This window comes from Limulus polyphemus, unplaced genomic scaffold, assembly GCF_000517525.1.
Source record: "Limulus polyphemus unplaced genomic scaffold, Limulus_polyphemus-2.1.2 Scaffold1232, whole genome shotgun sequence".
NCBI lineage: Eukaryota > Metazoa > Arthropoda > Merostomata > Xiphosura > Limulidae > Limulus > Limulus polyphemus.
In genome coordinates, this window is record NW_013666842.1 from 9,666 (window position 1) to 26,351 (window position 16,686).

At 33.7% G+C, this 16,686-nt stretch overlaps 1 protein-coding gene across 1 annotated transcript; it reads left to right on the forward strand.

The window, feature by feature from the left end:
* The first annotated feature begins 1,162 nt into the window (after positions 1-1,162).
* LOC106462719 (vesicle transport through interaction with t-SNAREs homolog 1B-like) lies at positions 1,163-3,487 on the forward strand. Its single transcript, XM_013922665.2, has one exon. The coding sequence runs from the start codon at positions 1,393-1,395 to the stop codon at positions 2,089-2,091; it is 699 nt and encodes a 232-aa protein (XP_013778119.1). The 5' UTR covers positions 1,163-1,392; the 3' UTR covers positions 2,092-3,487.
* Positions 3,488-16,686: the final 13,199 nt, after the last annotated feature.

Sequence of the window (16,686 nt, forward strand, 5' to 3'; positions counted from 1 at the left end):
GAAATAGGAGGAGTCATTAAAACCAAAATGCATTTATCCAGATAGAATAGTTAGAATAGAATTACTGTCTGCCTATTATGATTTTAGTGACAGGTGTGCAAGGGGCCATGAAACCTTATATGTGTAGTGAGTGTTGGTATAATAAACCTAAAGTAAAGACCTAGTGTGAGATCACCTAGCCTAGAGCCAATTGTATAAAATCATGAAGGTAAAAATATCGATTCAATTTTAAACTTAAATAATTTCTGAATTAAGCTATTTCAATTAAGCTAATCACCAACATTTTTAATATAAAAAACAAACCCCTTTAATCAACGGAGACTCTATATTAAGAAATCAACTGATATTTTTCCAGCTTTGTTATTTATATATATATACCTTTCATAGACTGACAACAATATTAGGTTATATTTTTGTTGCTGAGCAGCATGACATAAACGCCATTGTTAGAACATAGTGTTACCAAAACGCACTGGCTTTTATATATATATTAGAAGTTGTTAACCTAACTGATTTTTACCAATAATTATTATATGAATATGCCACGAATTCATTTCATGAATGATCTTAATTTCGATTGGCTCACAAAGAAATTTACCGACGTTTGACTACCACGACTGCACTTTTCTGCCTCTTTGTTGGTCAAGCTAGATTTCGCAAAATTTATTTATTTTAGTTAGCTATGAAAGGTGAGGTTAGGGTATACAATGGGGTGGGGTGGTAGTACTTACCCCGTCTTTTTTTGACGGGCTATAGGCTAGTTTCTAATAATTACAAATATAATTATCTCTCGCGAACTAGTATATTTTACAGTTGCTGTTGTTATTTGACTTAAAATAATGTAACTGTTTCAAAATGATTTAAATAATATTCTATAAAACTGATTTCGTAGCTTTTTTATTAGAAAAGTAATATTTAATCACTACTAGTGGCATTCGGGTGCACTGGTTAGATATGATAACAAATATAATTAAAATAAATAACAATGGTTCATAAGAGACATATACATTAAACAGTTTCTGATAAACATAAGTTTGCTCTTGAAGAAGAAAGGTCTACTTTTCGAAAGCGCTCGGGTGTAGGGTTTTTATTAATTTCTGATAAACAAGTTGTTGTCACTAGATGCCGTGCTTAGTAAAGTCACATGATATTTAGTTACTTATGGCTGTACGAACATGTTAAATTTATGTTTGTTCTGGATTTCTTGGTTATTGTTTTTGTAGTGTAATAAACTAATATATCTTGTAAACTTAAGTGTTTGTTACATCTAAAGTTAAAATTTCATGCTTTATTATATATGTACTTATATACGCTTTTTTGAAATTTTACAAACGTAAAACAAACTGAAGATAAGGAAGAAGTACTGGAGTGGAGTACAGAATTAAATTTAAAATGTCTTCTCAGAAGTTTGAAAATCTTGAAGACGACTTCAAAAGTCTTATAAGCGAAGTTAATCGTAAAGTTGACAGGTCTCTTAATCGTGTATTGGGTGAGCAGAAGAAATCACTGTTAAGAGAAATACAGAGAGACTTGGACGAATTAAGAACATTATTAGATGAATTAGAAAGTGAAGCAAAAACAGCCCCAAATCCGTATAGAATACAGATGATGGCTTGTGTCCGACAGTATAAACAAGACTTGGAGCAAATAAATAAAAAATGTATTGGAGTAGGAGGAGGTGCTGCAATTCGTCAGGAACTGTTTGGAACACATAATGTAGGATCAAATAGTGCAAGTCAAGGAATTGGTTTTGAACCCTCTGGTACTCGTACCAAGCTTTTGCAAATGAATGAAACAATTGGTCGAACAACTGAAAGTTTGTCAAGAACTCATCAAGTTGCAGCAGAAACTGATCAGGTAGCGGTAGAAGTTGTAGAAGAGTTAGGGACTCAAAGAGAAACACTTCTCAGGACCAAAGAGCGTTTGGTAGACACTGATGAAAATCTCACTCGTAGTCGAAAGATTATACGTTCTATGTACAGAAGAGTCATTACAAATAAAGTTCTTCTTATTGTGATAATTTTTATGGAACTGGGAATTATTGGTATTGAAGCATATTTCAAATGGGGTAGAAAGCATGGTAAAAATTAAAGAACTGAAATATTCTCAATGTTTGATTTAATATTCCTTTTTTTAATGCTATTACTCATTTCGGTAACAGAAGGAATGTATTTAATTACATGACAGACTTTTGATAATAAGAAATATGATAGTACTAGTAGAAAAAACTAAAACATTTATATGTATAGGTTTAAATATGTAACATTTCTGTTGGTGTCTTAAAGTTAAATGTATATTAATTTTGTGGAATATGATGGTTGAATTCAATGGATATTAGTTCTTGTATGACAGCTAGACATAATTTAAAAAATACTGCATTATTGTGTTCTTTTTTAATTTGATATGAATCTTGCCTATCGTTTAATGAACAGTGTTCTTGAGAGAATGTAGTGAACATTATGTATTATACTGGTATATTTTCCGTTGAGCCTAATACATTTACCATATTTGAAAAGTTAAATAATTTAATGAAAAGACTGTTAAAGTGTATTGAAATATCTAAAAATGAAAACTTGGTACCCATGAAAAATTGAAGGATTAACATCGAGTTATTTCATATGTGAAATAGCTTTGTATCGGAGTTCCCAATCTGGTTATTTTTATTAGTACATCTATGTCACTTACAACATGGAACTTTCTGGTTCATTCAAATAATTCCAATACATCATGTAAAAACTTGATTTGAAATGCACTGATCAGTGAATTTTTTTTATTTGAAGGTATAGAATAAACTATTGAAATGTGTAAGTTATTAGTACTATTTACTATTTTAAGAACATTAGTTTTGACATTTAGTAATTCACATAAAATTTCAGTTTCATGTTTTTTGAAAATTTAAAAGTGTACTTGTATAGTGTTAAAACATCATATTCAAATAAAACAAATATTTTGGAAAGATTGAAGTTATTTTCAACAATATTTGTACACTTCTTTCAAGGTATTAGAATGAATTAGAAAATATAACTTTTAACTGAAGTGATCAATTTATAAAAGTTAGTCAATTTAAGACCATGAGAGTTGAGGAGAGCTGGCTACTAAACATTTTAAACTAGTTCTTAACCATGGCTTGACTCGTTCTTTATGTGATATCTCACAGAGACCTTAGGCCACCAGAAGCAACTGAAATGCTCTGTACCTAAAAAGAGTGATTGATTGTAATTATGTAATTAGATTCTTAGTACCATAGCGTTAGCCACTACATCATTAAACTTGTAGCTATCAGTGTTATGTTTTAATAATGTATTTCATCCTAACATGGTACTGCCAAGAATTAATCACATTTGATGATGAATATGTTACACAGCTTATTGAAGCAGAACAGTTATTAGTGTAGAGATAAAAGAAAGAGTATTTGAGAAACTGAAGCTTTTTAAATTCTAAATACTGTATTTTTTAAGCTTTAGTGAAATAAATAATTAAAATTCAATAGTGTGTATGTTGTGAAGTATATGTTTATTATGTATACTTGCGTATAGCCCATCAAAAATGATGAGGCAAGTACTATCACCACCACCCCATAGTATACCCTTATCTAACTGAAATAAATAAATTTTGTGAAATCAAACTTGACCAACAAAGAGGGAGAAAAGTGCAGTTGAGGCAGTCTAACTTCAGTAAATTTCTTTGTGAGTCAATCAAAATTAAGATCATTCATGGCATATTTGTAGAATAATTATTGGTAAAAATCAGATTAACAACTTCTAATATATAGAAAAGCCAGCATGTTTAGGTAACACTACCTTCCAACAATGGCATTTATGTCATGTTGCTTAGCAACAAAAGTATAACCTAATATTGTTGTTAGTTTATGTACTGAAAGTATAAAATGAAATGTATAGACAACAAAACTGGAAAAATATTTGTTGATTCCTTAATTTAGAGTCACTGTCAATTAAGGAGGTTTGTTTTTTCTTTAAAACATTGGTGTTATAACAGCAAATAGCTTAATTCAGAAGCAATTTAAGTTTAAAATTGAATCAATATTTTTTTACTTTCATGATTTTATGCACTTAGCTCTAGGTGATCCCACACTATGTCTTTACTTTAGGTTTATTAGAACCAACACTCGCTACACTTATAAGGTTTCATGGTCCCCTTGAAGTCCTGTCACTAAAATCATAATGGGCAGACAGTAATTGAACTATTCTATCTGGATAAATGCATTTTGGCTTTTATGACTCCTCCTATTTTGAGAAATCAAGCATGATGTGATGTGACACACACTGGTTTTTATATAGGTTAAATATTTAGTAATTTAGAAAAATTATAGGAGGAGAATAAGTCAAATTTTTGTCACCTGAGAAGGGGAAAAGTGAATTAATGAGAGTAGGGAAGTAGAATTTCAAAGTGTAATTAGAAAACAAACTTATGATGTGTAATATGAATGAAGAGAAGAAAAAGCTATTGTTGTAATGTTTAAGTCTTCAAATATTAATAATGAGTGTAAACCAATATTTTTTGAAATGATAAATTTCAATTGTTTGCAACAACCATAATAAAAATTAAGTAATAATTACAGTATTAATATGAGTGAAAATAATAGTGTTTAAAAACAATATTTAAAATATGCAGTATCTCATTGAGAACTGTGAATGAATACTAGCAAAAATAATTGAATTGTGAGTAATTACTGACATTTTTGCCTAAATTGTGCTAGAAATACATACACAAAGTAATTCATATAAATTTCAGTTATGAATATATTTCAAAGTGTCAATTATACATATTGAGGAGTTTTATTTTAATTGGTATAGCTCCTGGTGAATATTTTAAAATGCACAGCTTATTAAGTAAACTGACACCTCCAAGGATGTGAATGCATATTATGAGCTACAATAACAGAATAGGTAGATAGAAGCAACTTCTTATAATATCGTACGTCGACAGCATCACAGATGGCATCACACCTTCTGCCTTGTTGAGTGTTCATTTTCCCACTGAGTCCAGATTTACACAATTCTTAGACAGTGGACACACGTGAGAAAGTTAGGCCCCTAGATAGTATAGAGTTTTTATGAGGTTAAAATTGTAAAAATCAGTTTCCATGGGGAGAATTTTCTCTCATTATTTCCTATACTGAGCTTTTATATGGAAAGGTTATAGTAAATAATCATGGATTTAAGAATGATAAAAAGAGTAATAAGGCAAGAACTTTTGAGAATAATGCATTTAGGTATAGGGAGAATGTTTTATTTAAGTAACAGGTTTCATCTATGACCTAATGAAGAAGAGGAGCTGGAACAGAGAAGGGAAAGTGTATGGGAAGGGATTATAGTGCCAAGTTTTAAGAGGACATAGTTATACGTGATTCTTTGGAAAGACATGTGAAAGAATAGTCTGTGAGGTAAAATAGAGAGAAAAAAAGGAGATTATGCTATCCACAGGCAAGGCTGAAAGACATAAATGAGATAGTAAAGGATGCTAGCAGTGATACAGTTTGTATTGTGCACATGGAGGATAATGATGTAAAGAAAGGTAGGTTAGAGGAGTTTGCTATAGCAACTTAAGGAAAGGTCCATAACTTAATTCTGTTACTAAGCGTGTCATTAGGGATGAGTGCTAGGCTTATGTTAATATATAATGATGAGCAACTTGGCTGATTGGACTTGCAGGGTTTGTGTGATGAGAAAAGAAAGATTTGTTTTAGAAAGAATTGTTTACACGGAAATAGGCTAAGGGCTAGCTTGTTTGCAAATGCTATTAGCTCAATTTTAAGGACAGTTTGAAAATAAGGCTAGGTAGTGTTGAGGGCCATAATAAACTAAATGCAGAAAAAATAAAATACAGGGAAAAGTTTAGTGTAGAAATAATGTACAGAAAAAGTTTTAAGAGTAGGCTAAATTTTTAGTGCTGTGATGTTAAAAGTATTAGAAATAAATAGGTTACCTTAGAACACTTGTTAAAATAGAATATTTTGAAATAATTGAGACTGCTGTTAGATACACATAATTTTGATGACAAAAATATTTTTTAAAATACAAGGTTATAGATTGTTTAATAGGGATAGAGTACTGAAAAGATTTTGATGAGTGGCCTTATATGTAAAATGTCAATTACATCCTATTGAAATTGAAAACATTTGGGATTTTATTGAGGGTAGAATGGTTTTAGTTGGAATTTTTAACAGACCGTCAAATGAGACTCATGAAATTAATGAGAAACTTTACAGTGATATTAATATTTCAGATGTTAACAAGTTTATGATTATTGGGGATTTTATTTTTAGGCATATAGATTAGGATATTATAAGTCTCAAACTGATAAGGAGATAGGCTTTTAGAACCTATTAAGAATGGTTTTCTGAACCAATTGATCAGAAAATCTACGAGGAACAAGGCTATATTAGATTTATTGTAAAATTCTAATACATAAATGGTTGAGAGGGTGGAGATTTGGTGAACATCTGGGTGAATGTGATCACTGCTCAGTTAGGTTTGATGTTTTACTACATGTAAAAATACAGAAAAATAAGATTTTGGTTTAAAATTTTGAAGGGATGTGACAAGAATGGCCTGTTATGGATTGGCTATTGAATTAAATGATGATAATGGTCAGATGTGGAAGATTTTTAAATATTCAAGGTAGACATGCTCCTTATAGAATTATAAATGGTTACTCCAAGGAAAAACCAGTTCAGCTCACCAAGAATATAAGGGATAAATTTAAAGAATAACACTATAAATTTATAAAGTTTAAGTTGACTGCTATGACAGGAGATTTATATGTTTATAGGAAATTAATAGATTTATTCGACAAAGAAATTAACAGATATCTTTAAACATACTAAAGGTAAGCAAGCTGTAAAGATGGTAGTGGGATCTTTGAGGGATGATAACAAAAGGCTTATTTCTGATAATTATGAGTTACCTGGGTTAGTAAATTCATCTTCTGCTTCACCTTTTACTATTAGAAAAAAGATTTAAACTATATTCCACATCCTTAATAGTTGCTAGAAAGGAACATAAATGATGATCACATTAATTCTGAGCTTTTTAAGAAAACACTGGAAAGTTTAAAGAATGACCAGGTTCCTGGGCCAGATATTTCCCTAAGAGCTTTAAAGGAGAGTAAAGATTGGATATCTGATCCACAAGCTAATATCTTTGTGAAGTTAGTTACCTCCTATTTTTAAGGGAGGTGATAAAAATTGGCCAGGTAATCATAAGCCTATTACTCTTACATAAATTGTGGGAAAAGGTTTTGAATGTCTTATAAAGTATGCTTTGCAAAGGCATTTAACAAAGTTTTACATTTTTCTGATAGTTAACATTATTTCATTAAGAAATCTTGCTTTACTAATCTTTTGACATTCTTTGAAGAGGTTGCTGCTTAAGTTGATGAGAGAATGGTGTGTATTTGTTATATCTAGGTTATCAGTGGGCATTTGACAAGGTGACACATAAAAGACTTGTTAAAACTTAGGTCTGTGGGTGTGACTGACAAGTTGGCTTACTGGATCAAAATATAGAGGGAAGAAAACAGATGGTTGTTATAAATTATGTGCAGTCAAACTGGATCAATGTCACAAATGGAGTACCTTGGGGCTCAGTGTTGGTACCTTTACTCGTTTTGATTTATATCAGTGATATAAAGAAGTAGTCAATAACTTGCTTAGGTTTTCTAATGATATTAAGTGATATTGAGTGTCTCATGCTGTGAGGAGGGCACTGCTGCTTTATGAAAGAATTTAGATGGCAGATGACTTTTTATGAAAATATATTTTCATAATGTAATGCAAGTGTGGGTCATTCTAATGTAAATTATAAGAATAAGTTTAATGTGAATGCTATGGTAAAAAAGAATCTTGGTGTTTTAATTGATCATTTTTTTAAGTTATAGGTTGTGTTTACAGAAGTATTGAATATACGAATAAAGATGCTATTATTTAATTGTATAGGTCACTTGTTAGGCTTTGTTTGGAGTATTGTTTTCAGCCTTAGACTCTTTTATCTAAAAAGGCATTGAATTATTGCAAAAGATTCAAAGGAGGGTTACTAGGATAATACCTGGGATGGATAGATTGTCATATGGAGATAGGTTAAGGCCTCTGAATTTGTTTTCTCTTGAAACAATAAGAGGTAGAGGGATCTGATTAGTGTTTAAGCTTATTAAGGGACTTGATAGTGTCAGTGCATCATCATTTTGCATATTTAATAGTGAGGGAATGGTAGAACTAGGGGGGGGGGGACAAATATAAATTTTGGCAAGGTAGGAGTCATTTTCTGCTTAAGACTGTTTTAATTTTCAAACATGATGATAAACTTTTGGAATAAGTTCCCTTCAAATGTAGTGGGTACAGTAAGTTTAATAAAAGGCTTCATAAATAATTAATTTATCTAGATGGTAGTTTTTTTTGTGTGTGTTGTTAACCACACACACAGTTAGGTGGATGGGGCAACCTCAATGGATTAATAGGTTAATTATTGTCCTTAAATGTTATGTTAAATATAATCATTCAAATAATATAAACTATGCATATATAAATATGTATTGTTACCAAAATAGACAAATTAAGCTCAGTATTTCATAGTTATTGAGAAAAATCTTTTATCTATTTGCACCAGCTTATCAGTCAAGCTAGTGTTTTCATGCAAGATGAAACTACATCTCATTCAGCTAGAGTCACCGAACAATGGCTTAGAAGTCAGAGCATTCGCTGGATTTGAACAATATTAGCCCATCTTTGATTGTTGTGTATGAGAAGATATTAAACAAGTAACTCCAAGAGACACCTTCATCCAAGTTCTTACCAATATAAGAAGCGCAAACCTTCAGGCTAAGATTTCATATCTTACAAATACGAAGTGTAGTCGTATGTCTGCATTAAAATTGCCAAGGGCAAATACTAATGGTAATTTTGTACCAATTGTTTCTTGTTTATTTAACATTCCTTCTGGAGTGAATATCAATTTACTTGATGGTAAACTATATAAGGTGGCTATATAGTCAGTATGGGGTGAGCTATATAACATGAGTGGTTTTTGAATATACACGACTGTTCGATGCGAGAATTATGATTTACATGGTTATATAATGTAAGTGTTAAATTTAGTTATTTTTAGAAGCGATAGTTTATCGTAAGTTTGTTTACGTAAATGTTATGAATCATACATTGTGTAGTTCGCTAGTTATAAATTGGTGATTGTTATATCATTGCGTCATGTTACTAAAACTTCTGAGTTTTTATTGTTGTTTCTCAGTATAATTAACATTTGTATATTGTAGTGGCATATTCACTTTAGACTCTTACAAGAGTACCTAGAGGGAAGGTAGCTAAGATGCCACTTGGCGAGATGTCTCTCATAGAAGTGTCATTCAACAGAGTAGCTGTGGATTGATTGGATCACAGCAGAAGCCATAGCACTGCCAAAGATAAAGATAGAGAATAGCATAAGCTTTCCTGGATGTGTTCTGCAGAATAGGCTTTCCAAAAGATGTTTTGAGTGACAGGGGACTCAGTCTACCTCAGAACTGATGCAAGAGGTGTGCAGACTCATCAGCACTAGACAGCTCTTTACAGCCCTGTACAACCCCAGATGTAAAGAGCATGCTGAAGAAGATGTGCAAGGAGAGACCACGTGACTAGGACAGGTACCTTCAGAGATTATTATTTGTTTACTGAGAAGTTCTATAAGCAAATACAGGATTTTCTCCCTTTGAGTCACTATATGGAAGAACAATATGAGGTCTGATACAGATATTGAAATAACTATAGACAGGAGAAGAAAAGTCAGAAGTGAGGAACACATACCAGTACGTGTTAGACCTCAGAAACCGATTGGAGGAGACCAGTCAACTCACTCGAGAAAGTTTGTATGCAGCTCAAGGCAGTCAGAAGCACTTCTATGACAAGAAGACCAAGGCTCAAGGTCAGACATAAGGTCTTAGTTCTACTACCAACAGAGAACAATAAACTTACCCTGCAGTGAAAGGACATTTTGAAGTGCAAGAAGTGGTCAACAGAATGGACTATAAGGTGAAAGTAGACACGAAGATCTATCACGCAAATCTTTTGAAAAGGTACTTCAAAAGTGAAGAAGACCTAATGGGTGCAGCTATTGAAGCACAAATGGATATTACAGGTGTGGCCATCATAGATGCAGAACCACAGGATGGTGACTTTGTCATAGAAGATGAAGAAAACTACTGGGTGGAGTTGAGATGTACAAAGATGTCAACATCAGTGAAGAACTGACTGGCAAGCAGAAGAAAGACTTACAAGATCTAATATGCCTGTATGCAGACCTCTTCACAGATAGACCAGGCAAGACAAGACCTTGTGCAACACAAGATCGAGACCAGGATCACAGATCTACTCAAGGTGAAGCCCTACCAGATAGCCTATGCAATGAGAGACCTGATCAAGCAAGAAGTCGAGGTAATGTTAGAGGCCAGAATCATTGAGCCTTCGAATTCAGACTACTGTTCCCCAGTGGAAATTGTGAAGAAGAGGGACAGCTCAAACCATTTCTGCATAGATTTCAGGAAGCTAAACCCCATAATGAAGTTGGACTCTGAACCTGAGGGCAACCCAAAAGCTATCATGGCGAAACTAGACGGGGCCAAGTTCTTTACCAAGATCAACCTCAGTAAAGGTTATTAGCATATCCCGATTGAGACAGAATCTGAAGAGAAAACAGCCTTTGTGACACCAGACAGATGCTACCAGTTCAAGAGGATGCTGTTTGGACTAGTCAACTCAGCAGCAACATTCAACCAGATGATGGCAAAGATGGTGCACAAAACCATCAACATTGAGCATTATGTGGATGACATTCTGGCCCACACAGCCAGATGGGAAGATCACCTGAAGAAATTCAAGAGAGCTGTGAGGGCAGCAGGTCTGACCATTAGACCACCTGAGTGCTATAGGGGTTATTCTTTTTACTAAATTTTGTTTGATACAAGGTGGGTGACTGTCAGATAGCCATAGAAGAGGATAGGCTAACCCACATACAAAATGCACCAACTCTGATGACTAAGCAGCAAGTCAGATTATTCCTGTGGTTAATAAGATATTAAAGGAAGTTCATTCCAAACTATGCTGAAGTTGCTGCACCACTGAATGATCTGACGAAGAAAGGACAACCCAACAATGTGAGGTGGGAATAACCACAACAAATGGCATTCCAAACATTGAAGAATATGTTAGGAAGTTCACCAATCCTTAAAATACCAGACTTCAACAAATCATTTATTGTTCAGGCCGATGCTTCAGACTTTGGAATTGGAGTAGCACTTCTGCAAGAATATGTAGATGTACTGTTTCCCGCAATGTGCATTAGTAAAAAGCTGTTGAGTAGTGAGAAAAACTACCCTGTGATTTAACAAGAGTGTCTGACCACCATATTTGCCCTCCAGAAACTCCAAAACTACCTCTATGGGAAGAAGTTCATCATTCAGACAGACCATCAGCTCCTTGCATACATTCAGAGGTGCAAAATCAACAGTGCGAGAATAGTGATGTGGGCACTGAACCTTTAAAACTACTAGTTCCACATTGAGGTGACTGCAAATTTGGGTGCAGAGTGTATGAGTAGACTTTGTGCATGAACTGAAAATATTTTTTGTATATAGTATAAACAAGTTTGTAAATAATTTTCTTGGAGAATGCTCATTGTTAGATATACAAGACTATTTTCATTTAAGTTTAATGCAAGAGTTATGATTTAAATAGTTATATAGTGTGAGTGTTAAATTTAGTTATTTTTTGAAGCAATAGTTTATAGCAAATGTGTTTACGTAAATGTTACGAATCATACACTGTGTAGTTCACTAGTTATGAATTCGTGATTGTTATATTATTCTGAGTTTTTCTTGTTGTTTTAATTAATTGGGCATTATTACAATAATATCTAGTAGTGTGTGGAACATTCTAGACCTCTGTCGGGGTATGAATACGCGTCTAAAATGTAGTTCAATCGAAATAGATAAATCTAGACTATGTAATTGTGAGTTTAACTATAAAGAGCATATAGTGTCGATTTTTAAAATGGAATTATCACAGATTGTATTGTAATAACAGAGTAGAAAAGAATAATTTGTCTTGACAATTTTTTTTTCTAAAGTAAGTGAATCAGCCTGTATGGACTTTGATGAAAAAGATATAATTATTTAAAGCTCTAGATACAACTATGATAAATACAGTGTAATGAACATTTGTATATATGTTTGACATGTTTTAATATATTATTTTAAAACAAGTGGACTGTGTGGTGTTTATTTATTGTTGAAATGTATCGCCAACAAATCACAGACACCTACTTTAAAGAATTCGGTCCATACTCAAAATCTAAATAGAGGAATCTTCTGCACAAGGGATTATGGGGAGTGCACTGATTTATGGAAAAGGTGATCAAGAAACTGTTTTATTCTTTTTTTTACAATATTGGCGAAAATATTTATATTTGGGTAAATTTCAAAGTTATAATCAATATTCGAATATAATCAAGCCCTAGTATAGAAGATTTGTGATGATATTAGTGCAAAATCTCTAATAATGCTATCATTGAGATAAAATGCTATCAAGTTATCTATTTGAGAAATATGATAATATAATTGTAGTAAGAGGACACACTATAAGTTTTATACCCCTTTAGAGCCCTCCAGTGGCACAGGGGTAAATCTGAATGCTAAAAATCGGGTTTCGATACCCGTGGTGGGCACAGCACAGATACCCCATTGTGTACCTTTGTGCTTAACTACAAATAAACCACTCCTTTAATTAAGAAATTAAATTTTTAATTTTTTTTTCATAATTCCTCTGTCAGGTACAGTGAGGCACTTGAGTCAGTTACTAACTTTATCTTTCTCTATGTAGTAAATAGTTATTAGGTGAAGGCCAAAGCCTACTTATTTGATTCTCTTACAGGTATTTAACTAGCATGTGGAGCTATTCTTGTAGGTGATTTAGGTAATAGTTGTGGAAGGACTCGCCCTTGGTATGTAATGTTCATTGACTAGCCGATCTCGCAAAGACTAATCACAATTTTTGTGAGTTAGAAACATGATAATTTATTAGCATATTTATTTCAGTGTTTGGGTTTGGGAAGGAGAATTACATTAGATATTTAAAGAGTTTAATACTCTTTGAGTAGTTTTGGTCGTGTGCATGGAGATAAACATAAGTAGCTCTCTTCCGCAATTCCATTTGGTTTTATGAATATTCACCACAGAGCTTCAATTTCTGCTGTGGTTTTTAATTGCAAGGGTCCATGCAACTCGCAAGTGTCCCTCATCTTTTTGTTTTTGTGTGTTCGCCTCAGGTGAGGAAGGTTAATGTCCTTTCATGTTAAACATGAATTAACTTAAGAGTGTATAATTTGCTCCATTATTTAGAGTATCAACATTTGGTGCTTTGTTGGTGACATCCCAGAAGGATCTCGGATTTCATATAGGATATATTTAGGTATTGATTATAGTTGTTATTTCAACTCAACGATTCCTTTTTTTCTTTTTACTTATTTTAACTTACAAGAAGGAACAACACACACTGATAAGATCTCTTTTGTATATTAAAGTCTTCATTACTCTTGTCATAACAACACCTTTGATTTAAAAAGACGAGATCACTTGATCTTTTATATTGAATATTATTTGTAATGTAATATTTATTGTATTGTTACTTGTGATTTTGATTAAATGTTGTTTTGTTTATGGATTTATGTCTTGTATCTTATCTATTCCATCCATTTTAACTTGAAAAGAAACAAATTAAAATTCGAGATCCAAGAACATCTAATTGTTAGTGGTCTTAATTTATCTGCTCTTCTGATGAGACATAGCGTGTTTCTTGCCACTCAGTGGCCCCGGGTCTCCGAAAACCCAAGATTTCAATTACTTCCCCATCGAGTTGGACTATCCAGTATGAGGTGAGCAATTAGTTCATCTGGGAAAATTAACCATCCACACCATGTGACCCCATGGTAAGAGAGAACCCGATGAAGAGCTGGGTCATGTCCAGAATGTTTCCAGAGACAGAGTACTGTCTGAAATTAGCAGGTTTCGGGACAGCTAGTGGTATGTCTGTAAATGGTTTTGATCAAGTTATTGATGGGGAGAAGCAGCTTCACAGCTCCAGTGGATGGATGAGATGCCGACGCAAACCTCCTAATTGCTTGGTTGAGGTAGCAAGTCAGATAGGTTGGTTATTTGGTTGACAAATCAGTGACTGAAAGGAAGCTACATACCCTGCTTTCTGAGCACCTCTGTGTTTTGCGAGGAAAAAAATTCCGTCCTTATCAGAGTAGTGGCGGTTGTAAATCTGCTACAGGGTTTCCTTTGAATGTCTTCTCCTAAAAGACAAACAGGGAAAGGATCTTCATGATCCATTACCTCATACTTAGACAAGTTGGCCCTCTGACTTATGAGATAAAGCATTCACAGGAAACTTGCAAGCACATCTAGCTCGAGGGTATGCTGTGACCAATTACTATGGAAGAACGTCCAGCAATTTGGCCAGCCTAGGCATCAGAGCTCAAACCTGATGAGTTTGAAGACGAGACTGTGTGCCAGATATGATGGTCAGGTAGTCGAAAGATTGCTGAGCTGAAAGGGTGTCGTAACCCTTAATTTCTGAGCAATCGGGTAATTTTGTCCAGCAGAATGTACGAGAACATATTTTGAGCACTACTCACTCACACCAATTGGAACGAAATTTTTTGAATTCATACATTTCAGGAATATGAAACGCAACTGTAGTCATAACCTGTTTAGAAACCTAATATTTCATTTTCATTTCTTCTTTATAATTTTGATATCTAAAAATAGTAATTGTAGTCAATTAATTTTCCTTTTCCGACACATATAAAATCGTTGCACTGTGAAACAGAAACAATCTGCAGTTCTTACAAGAACCTGTTAACATTCCTTATGTAAACAATCCTAATTTTGGAAAGAGTAGCTACTGGGTATAATGACTACTTTCTTTGAAATGAGTTAGTACTGGATTAATTAAAATAATCTGTCTTCAACCTGTTAAATACATTTTAATGAAACTTGTGATATAACTCTTATACTTTAACAAAACTTTATATATATAAGAGCTAGATTAATTTTCTTATGAAAATTAAGAATTCATAAAAATGTTAGTGTAGATTGAGTTTACATACTTTGAAGGTAAAAACCGTAAAATATCATTCGCAATGCAATACTCCATGCATAGCAACAACAACAACAAAGATACCCAGATCTTTGAAATTGACTTAAATGTAAATTCTGAAAGTATCTTAAAGGTCCCTGCCAATTTATATATTATATTTATCCTCTGTGGCTAAACTGTAAGTTTGGAGGTTTATAACGCTAATTTTTTTTTTAATTTTGCGCAAAGCTACACGAGGGCTATCTGAGCTAGCCGTCCCTAATTTAGCAGTGTAAGACTAGAGGGAAGGCAGCTAGTCATCACCACCCACCGCCAACTCTTGGGCTACTCTTTTACCAACGAATAGTGGAATTGACTGTCACATTATAACGCCCCCACGGCTGAAAGGGCGAGCATGTTTGGTGGGACTGGGATTCGAACCCGCGACTCTCAGATTGCGAGTTGAGCGCCCTAACCACCTGGCCATGCCGGGCCTTATAACGCTAATATTCGAGGTTCAAACTCCATGGCAGACACTAAGTAGATAGCACATTGAGTATATTTGAACCCCAGTTGTTCAACGGTAAGTTTACAGACTTACAGTGCTAAAATCCGGGTTTCGATTCTCCATGGTAGACAGAGCAAAGATAGCCTATTGTGTAGCTTTGTGCTAGAACAAAATTGTAGACTGTATACTATATTGTTAATTTTCTTTTCCTATAATACTTGTCACTGAACATGCTCGCCCCTTCAATCATGAGTTATAATGTGATGATCAATCCACTATTCGTTGGTAAACGAGAAGCCCAAGAGTTAGCAGTGGGTGGTGTTGACTAGTTACCTTCCCTCTAGTCTAGCATGCTAAATTAGGGACGGCTTGGGCAGATAACCCTCGTGTAGCTTTGCCCCAAATTCTCACCAAACCAAATTAACTTTTCATATTTTTTGGACAAGTCAAACAATTTACTAATTGTTACGTCTAAAGTTATAGATAAATTCAACCATTCATATAATCTTCTCTTATTCTTATAATACTCTACTTTTTCAGAATTTTACTTTCTTGTACAGAGCAGTTAAACTTCCATCAAGATAGATAGCAAAGAAAGGAACATTTTCCGAATGCTGAAAATTCTTTATTTTGTTTACACTTTAACATTAATCTTCACTCCAAAATAGCAACAATAACAAAAATACAGGATTTCTTGAAACAGTTTGATAAATGACACAGTTCAGATACAAAAATTAGTGAAAAATATTTCGTAACAAATAATCAACATGCTTATGGTACTAGGGATGTAGCAAGTTGAGGAAGATGATTCTCCAAGAGAATGACGACATAATGAATTGTAACTGGATGCATAACAGTATGCTTCATCAGTTTATCGCATAAGCGGCGGAAAGGGGAGGGCATATGCTCCCCACTTTTGACGAGATAGTGCACCTTTGAATAGGATAATAAAGACTTGTGTATAACTATTGTTACGACAGCAGAGGTCACGTGACCCTAGTAACACGCTCCGCGCTTCTAGAACGTTCATGAAGCGTCG